Raw genomic sequence first — 13,551 nt, 5'->3', positions numbered from 1 at the left:
AGAGGAATAGTCTAGGTAGCTGTGAGAGTCCGTAGGCTTATAGTAGACATCAGTAGATAAGCTGTCTCCAGAGACAGAGACAGAAAGAAGATAGGGGAGGGAGATGTCAGAAATGAACCATGTAAACTTGAGGGCAGGGTGAAAGTTGGAAGCAAAGTTAATGAAGTCAACGAGCTCAGCATGCATGCAGGAAGCAGCGCCAATGCAGTCGTCGATGTAGCGAAAGAAAAGTGGGGGATGGATACCAGTATAGGCTTGGAACAGGAATTGTTCCACAAAGCCAACAAAAAGGCAGGCATAGCTAGGACCTATACGGGTGCCCATGGCTGCACCTTTAGTTTGGAGGAAGTGGGAGGAGCCAAAGGAGAAATTATTAAGAGTAAGGACTAATTCCACTAGACGGAGCAGAGTGGTGGTAGAGGGGAACTGATTAGGTCTGGAATCCAAAAAGAAGTGGAGAGCTTTGAGACCTTCCTGATGGGGGCTGGAAGTATATAGGGACTGGACATCCATGGTGAAAATAAAGTGGTGGGGGCCAGGGAGCTTAAAATCATCGAAAAGTTTAAGAGCGTGAGAAGTGTCATGAACATAGGTGGGAAGGGATTGAACAAGAGGGGATTTACCAGTGTCGAGGTATGCAGAAACGAGTTCGATGGGGCAGCAGCAAGCTGAGACAATAGGTCTGCCAGGACAGGTAGGTTTGTGGATCTTGGGTAGGAGGTAGAAACAGGAAGTGCGAGGTGTGGGAACTATAAGGTTGGTAGCAGTGGATGGGAGATCCCCTGAGCGGATAAAGTCGGTGATGGTGTGGGAGACAATGCCCTGGTTCTCCTTAGTGGGGTCACGATCGAGGGGTAGATAAGAGGAGGTATCCATGAGTTGTCGCTGTGCCTCGGCAAGGCAGAGGTCAGTACGCCAGACTACAACAGCACCCCCCTTATCGGCGGGGTTAATAGTAAGGTTAGGATTAGTGCTGAGGGAGTGGAGAGCAGAGCGTTCCGAAGGAATGAGGTTGGAATGGGAACAAGGTGCGGTGAAGTCGAGATGGTTGATGTCCCGTCGGCAGTTAGCAATAAAGAGATCCAGAGCAGGCAGAAAACCAGAGCGGGGTGTCCATGAAGAGGAGGAGGGTTGAAGACGGGAGAAGGGGTCATTGGTGAGGGTGGGAGAGTCCTTGCCGAAGAGGTAGGCTTGAAGACAGATTCGGCGGAAGAGGAGTTCCGCGTCATGCCGAACGCAGAACTCACTGAGGTGTGGGTGAAGGGGGACAAAGGTGAGGCCCTTACTGAGGACAGAGCACTCTGCCTCAGAGAGTTGAAGGTCGGAGGGGATGGTAAAGACCCGGCATGGATGAGAAGTGGGATCAGAGGGGGCGACGGGGAGAGAAGCTGGTGGTGTCAGTGGAGAGGGGAAGGTTGGGGTGAGAGGAAGAGGGAGCCTCCGAGGGCCCAGGAGTAGCTGATGGAATGTGAGGGAGACGGGGTTGCAGAGCAGTGGTGGGGGAAGGGGAGATGGGAGTCACAATAGCAGCACATGAAGACCCGGCCTGGAGTTCAAGGCTGGAAGCTTGAGAGCTGGGATCATAGGTGGGAGGGGGGAGGTTGGGGGTGTCAGTGGAGAGGGGAGCGTTGGGGTGAGAGGAAGATGGATGAGGAGCATTTGATTGTTCTGGACCTGTACTCACTGGAATTTAGAAGACTGGGGGTGGGGGTAGAAATCTCATTTAAATCCACCAAATATTGAAAGGTTGAGATAGAGTAGAACTGGAAAGGATGTTTCTAATCGTGGGAGAGTCCAGGACTAGAGGGCACTGCCTCAGAATAGAGTGAATTCCATTTCGAACGGTGATGTGGAGGAATTTCTTTAGCCAGGGAATGCTGAATCTGTGGAATTCATTGCCACGGGCAGCTGTGGAGGACAAGTCATTGAGTATATGTAAAGCAGAAGTTGACAGGTTCTTGATTAGTCAGGGCATCAAGGGTTACAGGGAGAAGGCAGGAGAATGGGGTTGAGAGGGTTAATACAGAACATATAACAAGTATTCACCCCCTTGGAAGTTTTCATATTTTATTGTTTTACAACATTGAATCACAGCGGATTTAATTTGGCTTTTTTGACACTGATCAACAGAAAAAGACTTTCGTGTCAAAGTGAAAACAGATCTCTACAAAGTGATCTAAATTAATTACAATTATAAAACACATAAGTATTGCATAAGTATTCACCCCCTTTAATATGACACACCAAATCATCACTGGTGCAGCAGATTGGTTTTAGAAGAAGCAGTAAAGGTGTTTCAATTCATTGTAGTAAAAATACACCTATATCTGGAAGGTCCAACTACTGGTGAGTTAGTCTCCTGGCAAAAACTACACCTTGAAGATAAAATAACATTCCAAGGAGCGCTGCGTAAAGATTATTGAAAGGCACCAGTCAGGAGATGGATACAAGAACATTTCCAAGTCACTGATTATCCTCTGGAGTACAGTTACGTCAATCATCAAGAAATGGAAAGAATACGGCACAGCTGTAAATCTGCCTAGAGAAGGCGGTCCTCGAAAACAGAGTGACCCTGCAAGAAGGGGGCTAGTGAGTGAGACCACCAAGAGACCTAAGACAACTCTGGAGGTGATACAAGTTTCAGTCACAGCTTTATGGAAGAGTGGCAAAGAGAAAGCCACTATTGAAAAAGAAACTCACAAGAGTTCTTGGCTAGAGCTTGCCAGAAGGCATGTAGGAGACTCTAAAGTCAGCTGGAAGAAAGTTCTATGGTCTGATGAAACCAAAACTGAGCTTTATGGCCATCAGACTAAACACTATGTTTGACGTATACCGAATACCGCACATCATCAAAAACACACCATCCCTATTGTGAAGCATGGTGGTGGCTGCATCATGCTGTGGGGATGCTTCACTGCAGCAGACCCTGGAAGGCTTGTGAAGATAGAGGGTAAAATGAATGTGGCAAAATACAGGGAAATCCTGGAGGAAAAGCTGATGCAGTCTGCAAGAGAACTGCAGCTTGTGAGATGATTTGTTTTCCAGTGAGACAATGACCTGAAGCATAAAGCCAAAGCCACAAAGGAATGGCTTAAAAACAAAGTTAATGTCCTGGAGTGGCCAAGTCAGAGTCCAGACCTCCATCCAATTGAGAATCTGTGGCTAGACTTGAAAAGGGCTGTTCACTCACGATCCCCATGCATCTGACAGAGATTGAGCAGTCTTGTAAAGAATGGGGAAAAATTGCAGTGTCCAGATATGCAAAGCTGATAGAGACCTATCCACACAGACTCAAGGCTGTAATTGCTGCCAAAGGTGCATCTATTAAATACTGACTTGAAGGGGGCGACTATGCAATCAATTATTTTGTGTTTAATAACTGCAATAAATTTAGACCCATTTGTAGAAATTTGTTTTCACTTTGACACGAAAGGGTCTTTTCTATTGATCAGTATCAAAACAGCCAAATTAAATCCACTGTAATTCAATGTTGTAAAACAATAAAACATGAAAACTTCCAAGGGGGGGGGTGAATACTTTTATAGGCACTGTAAATCAGCCTTGATGGAATGCCAGCACAGACTCAATGAGCTGAATGGCCTAATTCTGCTCCTACGTCTCATGGTCTTATGGATATGTCATTGATTTATACTCTGCTGTGTCCTTTTACAGCCCTTTCCCAAGTTGAGAACTCCTACAATCCCTGTATCATTTGCAGACCTACCACCACATGCATCAGTATTACCATTCACCATATCTAGGCATTGAGTGGTGTACCTGTCGCCCGTGGTAAAACACAGTTATGACGAACATTAGCATCAGCACGACAATGATCCCTTGATGCCACCTGGTGTAGGCACTGTGAAGGCAGAAACAAAACAATGATCACTTCAGCAGGGAATCACATGAGAATGTGGGTTTCTGTGTCTACGTCAGCTGTTCCTGCCTGTCCGTAATGGTGCTTCAAGTGACCAGTTACATGGGGGGATAGGGAGTGACATACAGATTGGGCCCCCTCCATGATGGCACTGGGAGACAAGGAGGATTGTCTCATGGATTTATTTCCAACAACTGAAATTAAACTCTAACTGTGGTTGTGGATCTCTGGAGAGGGTCTAGCATTCCCAGGGCAAGACAAGCTCTTCCGGCCATCACAACCCCCTCACTGACCCCTCCCCCCACTGCCAATGACCCACTCACCAACCACTGGCTTGGGACAGTTTATCCATGTTCTGAGGAGTGACCAGTGGGTTGTGTGCCCAGTGGAGTGACCTGTGACCAAGGGGGTGACCAATGGGATGTACAGTTGGGTAACCAGTGGGGCTATGCGTCCAGTTGGGTGAGCAGTGACAAGAGAGTTGATCAGTGGTTACACGTGAGGAGACCTGTGCACACCACAAAATGTATGCTGATGACACAAAGGTGTTGTGGACAGTGTGGAGGGCTGTCAGAGATTACAACGGGACAGCGATAGGATGCAAAACTAGGCTGAGAAGTGGCAGATGGAGTTCAACCCAGATGAGTGTGAGGTGGTTCATTTTGGTAGGTCAAATATCATAGCAGAATATAGCATTAATGGTAAGACTCTTGGCAGTGTGGACGATCAGAGGATCTTGGGGTCCAATTCCATAGGACACTCAAAGCTGCTGCGCAGCTTGACTCTGTGGTTAAGAAAGCATACGGTGCATTGGCTTTCATCAGCCGTCAGATTGAGTTTAGGAGCCGAGAGGTAATGTTGCAGCTGTATAGGACCCTGGTCAGACAGAGGTTGAGATGTGATCTGATAGAGGTGTATAAGATGATGAAAAGCATTGATCATGTGGATAGTCAGAGGCTTTTTCCCAGGGCTGAAATAGCTAACATGAGAAGGCACAGTTTTAAGGTGCTTGGAAGCAGATACAGAGGAGCTATCAGGGGTAAGTTTTTTTATGCAGAGAGTGGTGAGTGTGTGGAATGGGCTGCCGGCGACGGTGGTGGAAGTTGATACGATAGGGTCTTTTGAGAGACTCTTGGATCGATACATGGAGCTTAGAAAAATAGAGGGCTATGGGTAACCCGAGGTAATTTCTAAAGTAAGGACATGTTCGGTACAGCGTTGTGGGTCGAAGAGGCTGTACTGTGCTGTAGGTTTTCTGTTTCTGTGTTCTATGTTGAAAATCTCAGTTTGCTGGCAATGTTTCTGGAAGCTGGGGTCATTACCTGGTCACTGATACTTGTGGATCTGCATGATCCAGGGCGACTTCAGTAATGTAGATGTAGCTGGCCATGATCAGTGCAAGACACAACATCTTCACAACCGAATGCAGATGGAGAAAGACAGCACAAGTGACCATGGTTGGCACACCAACCAGCATAAAAAACTGAAGGAAGAAACAAGTCCAGGTTAGGGCCATTCCATTGTCCACATCATCCCCAGCAGCCCAGAACTGCCTCGTGACCAAGCCTTGCATGGACACCTTGCTCTTGTGGAGGTGAACACAGCTGTACAACACCCACCAGACCCTCCCACAGCTACCAGGTGTGGACAAGCACACAACTTCATACAGACAACGTAGTTCAAAGTTCTTTACAGTGGGGTAAAGGGCAAACATGAAAATAAAAATAAACATGAAAATAAAAGATAAATGATGTTAGTTAAAAACAGGGTTAAAAAGTGTCAACTGTGTCTGCATCCCTTATAGATTTAGGTATTGCAGTTCCACAGCTTGGGAATGTTCTGACAGTCCAATCAGTGGCAGGAGCAGTGTGCAGCAAGGAGGTTACTCGCAAGTCAGTGGCGCTCGATTGACAAGAGAGCTTCACAGCGTTTGGTTTCATTCCAGCATCCAAATCAGCAGTGGATGCTGCACAGAGAGGATTAAATAAAAGTAAAGAAAGGACCCGCAGAGCAGCCATTGTTGGGAGTAGGCCAATGGTGAGGGGGGGTGTTGTTAGGCTTTGGATTAAAGGAGGGTTTGGCTCGGAAGAGGCGTTGGCTCTGGGTAAGTTGTCTGTGTATGTTTGTTAAGTTTCCTTATTTCTTACTGTGTCAATGGTACTTGGTGTAGTTTAAGTGGCTGTTGTGAGCTCTTCATGCCGGATGTTGGAGTCCTGGGAGACCCAGAGCCTCCCAGAGAACCACATCTGCCTGATGTGCATCCAGCTGCAACTCCTTGAAGACCATGTTGGAGATCTGGAGCAGCAGCTGGATGACCTTCGGCTTGTATGGGAGAGTGAGGAGATCATCGACCAGAGTTACAGGGAGGTGGGCAGCTTGGGGCACTGTCCGGAGAAGAAATGGGAAGGCAAATTGGCAGTTAGTGCAGAGCACCCCTGTGGCTATTCCCCACAATAATAAATATACTGCTTTGGACACTGATGTGGGAGATGACCTCCCAGGGGAAAGCCACGGAAACCGGATTACAGGCACTGAGCATGGGTCCATTGTGCAGAAGGGAAAGAGGGAGAAGAGGGAAGTGGTAGTGATAGGGGACTCGATAGTCACAGGAACAGACGGGAGATTCTGTGGATGCGAACAGGACACCCGAATGGTATGTTGCCTCCCAGGTGCCAGGGTCAGGGATGTCTCGGATCACACCCACATCATTTTGGAGAGGGAAAGAGAGCAGCCAGATGTCTTGGTACCAATGACATAGGAAGGAAAAGCAATGAGGTCCTGAAACATATCCTTCCAATTTATTTTGGCCAGCTCCTCTCTCATAACACTATAATTTCCTTTACTACACTGAAATACTGCTATATCAGACTTTACTTTCTCCCTATCAAATTTCATGTTGAACTCACTCATGTTATGATCACCACCTCCTAAGGGTTCTTTTACTTTAAGCTCCCTAATCGCTCTGGTTCATTGCAGAACACCAAATCCTGTATAGTTGATCCCCTAGAAGGCTCAATGACAAACTGCTCGAAAAAGCCATCTCACAGGCATCTAACAAAGTCACTCTCTTGAGAGATCCATTACCAACCCAATTTTCCCAACAGACTTGCATGTTGAAATCACCCATGACTATCATAACTTGGCTCTTTAGACATGTCTGTTTTCCACATCACTGCTACTGTTGGGAGGCCTGTATATAACTGTCATCAGGGTCCTCTTACCCTTGCAATTTCTTAACTCAACCCACAAGGATTCAACATCTTCCAATCCTATGATTTGATGCCATTCTTTACGAATAGAGCCACGCTCCGCCTGCTTTCCGATCCCTCCAATACAAAGTGTAACTTTGGACATTCAATTCACAACCTCAACCATCCTTCAGCCACGATTCAGTGATAGCCACAACATCATACCTGACAATCTGTATTAGTGCAACAAGATCATCTACCTTATTTCTTATACTCTGTGCATTGAGATATAACACTTCAAGTACTGTATTTGCTACCCTTTTTGATTCTGCATCCCTAATGTACTGATACTCACCCTGCTGGCTTCAATTATGTCCTATCATTTGCCTGCCCTCCCTGACTGTCTGACTGCATGCTATCTTTGCTTTTTTATCATCTGTCCTATCCTGAGTCCTTTCACTCTGGTTCTCACTCCCCTGCCAACTTAGTTAAACGCTCCCCAACAGCTCTAACAAACCTGTCCATTAGAGTATTTGTCCCCCTTTGTGTTCAGGAGCAACCTGTCCCTTTTGAACAGGTCATACCTCCCCCTGGGGAGATCCCAATGATCCAAGAACCTGAAGCCCTGCCCCCAGCACCAGCCTCTTAGCCACGTATTTATCTGCCAAATCATCCTGTTTCTACTCTCACTGGCACGTGGCACAGGTAGCAACCCAGAAATTACTACCCTGGAGGTCCTGTTTCTCAGCTTTCTGTAGCTATCTAAATTCTCTCTTTAGGACCTCTTTGCTTTTCCTTCCTATATCATTTGAACTATGTGCCAAGGCATCTGGTTGCTCTCCCTCCCCCTCCAAAATGACCACACACTTCCCTACACTGTATTCCATCTGCCAATTCTTTGCCCATTCTCCAGATCTGTCTGTCCTTCTGTAGCCTCTTTTTTTCACGTCGCATCCGGAGTTTCTCCGGTTAGCGGGCGATTTCCCTCCACACCTCTCTGACGTAGTGGGGAACTGTGTACGAGGCAAGTTACAGCAGTGGTTTGCCATTGCCTTCTGCCGGGTGAGTTTCCAAAGAGATCACCAGCTCGTAACCCAGCACAGATGGAAAGCGTGCAGGGGAGCCGGCTGGATTCGAACCTGGGACCTTTTGTCCCGAAGTCCAACGCTGATGCCACTACGCCACCAGCCGGGTGGTAGCCTCTCTACTTCCTCAAAATTACCTGGCCCTCCAACTATCTTCATATCGTCTGCAAACTTTGCAACAAAGCCATCAATTCCATCATCTAAATCACTGACGTATAAGGTAAAAACAATCGGTCCCAACATAAATTCCAGTGGAGCACCACTAATCACCTGAAGCCAACCAGAAAAGGCTTCCTTTATTCCCGCCCTTTGTCTCCTCCACATCAATCACCGCTTTATTCATGCTAGAATCTTTCTGCAATACCATGGCTTGTAGCTTGTTAAACAGCCTCATGTGTGGCACCTTGTCAAAGGCCGTCTGAAAATCGAAGTACACAGCATCAACCAATTCTCCTTTGTTTTTCCTGCTTGGTATTTCTTCAAAGAATTAGAAACATAAACACAGAAACATAGAAAATAGGTGCAGGAGTAGGCCATTCAGCCCTTCGAGCCTGCACCGCCGTTCAGTATGATCATGGCTGATCATCCAACTCAGAACCCTGTACCTGCCTTCTCTCCATATCCCCTAATCCCTTTAGCCACAAGGGCCATATCTAACTCCCTCTTAAATATAGCCAATGAACTGGCCTCAACTGTTTCCTGTGGCAGAGAATTCCACAGATTCACCACTCTCTGTGTGAAGAAGTTTTTCCTCATCTCGGTCCTAAAAGGCTTCCCTTTCATCCTCAAACTGTGACCCCTCGTTCTGGACTTCACCAACATTGGGAACAATCTTCCTGCATCTAGCCTGTCCAATCCCTTTAGGATTTTATACGTTTCAATAAGATCCCCCCTCAATCTTCTAAATTCCAACGAGTATAAGCCTAGCCGATCCAATCTTTCATCATATGAAAGTCCTGCCATCCCAGGAATCAATCTGGTGAACCTTCTTTGTACTCCCTCTATAGCAAGAATATCTTTCCTCAGATTAGGGGACCAAAACTGCACACAATACTCCAGGTGTGGTCTCACCAAGGCCTTGTACAACTGCAGTAGTACGTCCCTGCTCCTGTACTCGAATCCTCTTGCTATGAATGCCAGCAGACCATTTGCCTTTTTCACCGCCTGCTGTACCTGCATGCCCATTTTCAATGACTGGTGTATAATGACACCCAGGTCTCGTCGCACCTCCCCTTTTCCTAATCAGCCACCATTCAGATAATAATCTGTTTTCCTGTTTTTGCCACCAAATTGGATAACCTCACATTTATCCACATTAAATTGCATCTGCTGTGAATTTGCCCACTCACCTAACCTATCCAAGTCACCCTGCATCTTCTTAGCATCCTCCTCACAGCTAACACTGCCGCCCAGCTTTGTGTCATCACCAAACTTGGAGATGCTGCATTTAATTCCCTCGTCTAAGTCATTAATATATATTGTAAACACCTGGAGTCCCAGCACTGAGCCTTGCGGTACCCCACTAGTCACTGCCTGCTATTCTGAAAAGGTCCCGTTTATTCCCACTCTTTGCTTCTTGTCTGCCAACCAATTCTCTATCCACACCAATACCATACCCTCAATACCGTGTGCTTTAAATTTGTACACTAATCTCCTGCGTGGGACCTTGTCAAAAGCCTTTTGAAAATCCAAATATACCACATCCACTGGTTCTCCGCTATCCACTCTACAAGTTACATCCTCAAAAAATTCTATGAGATTTGTCAGACATGATTTTCCTTTCACAAATCCATGCTGATTTTGTCTGATGATTTCACTGCTTTCCAAATGTGCTGTTATCATATCTTTGATAATTGACTCTAGCATTTTCCCCACCACCGATGTTAGGCTAACCGGTCTATAATTCCCCGGTTTCTCTCTCCCTCCTTTTTTAAAAAGCGGGGTTACATTAGCCACCCTCCAATCCTCAGGAACTCGTCCATCAAGAGATTTGTTAGGCAAGATTTCCCGTGAGAAAACCATGCTCACTATGACCTATTTAATCATGTGCCTCCAAGTACCCTGAGACCTCATCCTTACGAAATCAACTCCAACATCTTCCCAACCACTGAAGGCAGACTAACTGGCTGATAGTTTCCTTTCTCCTGCCTCTCTCCCTTCTTCAGGAGTGCAGTGATATCTGCAATTTTCCATTCTTCCAGAGCCATTCCAGAATCTAGTGAATTTTGAAAGATCATTTCTAATGCCTTCATGATCTCTTCAGCCACCTCTTTCAGAACCCTGGTGTGTGCACCATATGGTCCAGGTGACTTACCTACCTTCGATCCTTCCAGTTTCCTAAGAACCTTCCCTCTTGCTATAGAAACTTCACACTTTTGCCCTATCAACAGCCTCTCCTCACTACACATTGCCTCTGTTTATAAACCAGCTACCTCATCTTCAGCATTATTAACCTCCCTTCCCTCAAAACTTGCTGCATTGAAATATAGGCAGCTCAGTACAGCAGTCGCACCATGCTCAACCCTTTGATTCCTGACTTTGTCTGAAGTCTTACCAACAACTCCCTCCACAACTCTACTACCTGTTCTGGCACTCTGGTTCCCATCCCCCTGCAACTCTAGTTTAAACCCCACCATGCAGCATTAAAAAAAAACCTTCCCACTAGGATATCAGTCCCCCTCTAGTTCAAGTGCAATTTGTCCCTTCTGTACATGTCCCACCTTCCCTGGAAGAGGTCCCAATGACCCAAATTCTTACCATGTAACCGTATAACAATTACAGTACGGACACAGGCCATCTTGGCCCTTCTAGTCCGCGCCGAACTCTTACTGTCACCCAGTCCCACCGACCTGCACTCAGCCAATAACCCTCCATTCCTTTCCTGTCCATATATCTACCCAATTTAACCTTAAATGACAACATCAAACCTGCCTCAACCACTTCTGCTGGAAGCTCGTTCCACACAGTTACCACTCTCTGAGTAAAGAAGTTCCCCCTCATGTTACCCCTAAACTTTTGCCCTCCCTCCTACACCAACTCCTTAGCCACGTATTAAACTGTATAATCTTCCTAGATCTGGCCTTGCTAGCACGTGGCATGGGTAGCAATCGCAAGATCTCTACCATGAAGGTCCTTCCCTTTAACATAGCACCTAACTCCCTGAACTCCCTGTGCAGAACCTCATCACTCACCCTACCCATGTCATTGGTACCTATATGGGCTGTGACTCTGGCTGTTCACCCTCCCACTTAAGAATGCTGAGGACTCAGTCAGAGATAACCCAGACCCTGGAACCTGGGAGGCGACATACCAATCAGGAATCTTGTTCTCGCCCACAGAACCTCTTGTCTGTTCCTCTAGCTCATGACATCACCATAACGTGCCTCTTCTCCCCCTTCCCTCGTGAGTCCCAGAGGCAGACTCGGTCCAGAGACCTGACCATTGTGACTTCTGTTAGGTCATTCCCCTCACCAGCACCCAAAGTGATATACCTGCTGTTGAGGGGTATGGCCAGGGGGCTACTCTGCACGGGCTCCTTTCCCCTTCCTGACTGTCACCCAGTTTCCTGTGACCTGCACCTTGGCATAATGACCTCTCTATATGTCCTACCTATCACCCCTCAGCCTCCCGAATGATCCAGAGCTCATCCAGTTCCAGCTGCAGCTCCTTAGCGTGGAGTGTTAGAAGCTGCAGCTGGATGCACTTCTCGCAGTCGTAGTCGTCAGGGACACCGGCGGGGTTTCCAACATCCCGCAAGTGGAGCATTCAACCATCCTGCCTGGCATCTCTATTATCCTAGCTGAGCAGATAGAAAGAAGGAAAGGGGAAAAAACATGAGCTGTTCTTTTCTTTTGCTTTCTCTCACTGAAGCCTCTCTTCTGGAAGCCTCTACTGCCTTTTGTACTCAGGCAGTGGACCTGATTGAAGTCCCCTCCTCTCAGAACGTACAATGCCTGGATTGGCCGCTGATCAAAGCTCTTTTTTTGTGTACTGACCCACTGCTGCCTTTTGTACTCGGCCAGTGACCTGAATGAAGGAGAGTCCCACCCGTCCCCCTCCTCTCAGAACGTATGATGTCCAGACTAGTCACTGGTCAAAGCTCTTTTTCAGTGGGAGACAAACTGGATAGTATTCCCTCTGAGCAGAGAGACGGTCTGTCCACAGAACAGACAGTCTGTCTCCCCGCTGAGCAAGTATTCCATCTCACCACCGACCAGACTGTCTACCCACCGATAGTGCAGTCTGTCTCCCCTCTGACCAGACATTCCATCTCACCACCGACCAGACAGACTGTCTGCCCACCCATAGTGTGGTCTGTCTCCCCTCTGACCAGATAGTCTATCTCCCCATTGAATACATAGACCACCTCCATTATTGAACAGGAGAGATAAGGGCAGGGTCGGCTATTCAGCCCCTCATGGCAGCTGATCATTTAGCCTCTCAGGAATTTGTTGGCAACTCACAGGAATGTGGGCAAGCTGAGCGAATGAGTGAAGATGCAGCAAATGGGATACAATGTACAATCACGTGTAATACAGAGCAGAAGGAATCTAGAACACCACAGTGCAATTCACATCCTTCAGCCCACAATGTTGTGCTGACCTGTTAACCTACTGCAAGATCAATCCAACCCTTCCCTCCACACAACCCTCCATTTTTCTATCGTCCACATGCCTAACAGAGTTGAGAGTTACAAATGTAGTTGCCTCCCCTATCACCCCGGCAGGGTGTCCCACACACCAACCACTCCGTGTGTAAAATACATACTTCTGACATCCACTCCATACTTTCCTCTGAGCACCTTAAAATTGTGCTCCCTTGTGCGGGCCAATACTGCTGTGGGAAGAATTCCCTAGCTATCCAGTCGATCTATGCCTGTTATCATCTTACACATCTCTAACAAGCCTTTACAGGCAGCGGCACAAATTAAACCCGGGTCACTGGTGGTATAACACTGTTATGCTAATGGCTACACCTATACTCTGCCCTGAAGTATCTCCCTGGCAGGGAACTCACGTTAACCATTATACCCAAAATGTGCATCACCATAAGACCATAAAACATCGACCATTCGGCCCATTGAGTCTGCTCCACCATTCCATCATGGCTAATTTATTATCCCCCTCAACCCCGTTCTCCTCCCTCCTCCCCATAGCCTTTGATGCACTTTCTAACTAATAACCTACCAATTTTTGCTTTAATTATACCCTTTCTAACTTTCAGACCAATGTGTATGACTGAACATTTTTCTGCATTATTTTCCATCAGTCATGGCCCTAGCTGTTCAATCTGCCACCTGCGTCCTCCTGAGAACCCACAACACTGACTCCAATACTCAGTACAGAAGGTGAAGAACAGGGGCAGACCTTCAACCACCCCCCCTCCCCCCCCCCTGCCTCCA

General features: G+C 47.1%; 1 protein-coding gene across 1 annotated transcript in view; it reads right to left on the bottom strand.

The window, feature by feature from the left end:
* The window catches only part of LOC134350614 (adenylate cyclase type 8-like), a 140,079-nt gene that overhangs the window by 56,512 nt on the left and 70,016 nt on the right, over positions 1–13,551 (bottom strand). Inside the window, exons 12-13 of the mRNA XM_063056082.1 lie at positions 5,200–5,360; positions 3,778–3,859 (exon numbers count right to left, since the gene is read on the bottom strand). Coding sequence (XP_062912152.1) covers positions 3,778–3,859; positions 5,200–5,360 — 243 coding nt within the window. The remainder of the gene's footprint in view (positions 1–3,777; positions 3,860–5,199; positions 5,361–13,551) is intronic.

Source organism: Mobula hypostoma, chromosome 8, assembly GCF_963921235.1.
Source record: "Mobula hypostoma chromosome 8, sMobHyp1.1, whole genome shotgun sequence".
In the NCBI taxonomy this organism is placed as follows: Eukaryota; Metazoa; Chordata; class Chondrichthyes; order Myliobatiformes; family Myliobatidae; genus Mobula; species Mobula hypostoma.
This window is presented reverse-complemented; position numbering and strand designations above follow the sequence as displayed.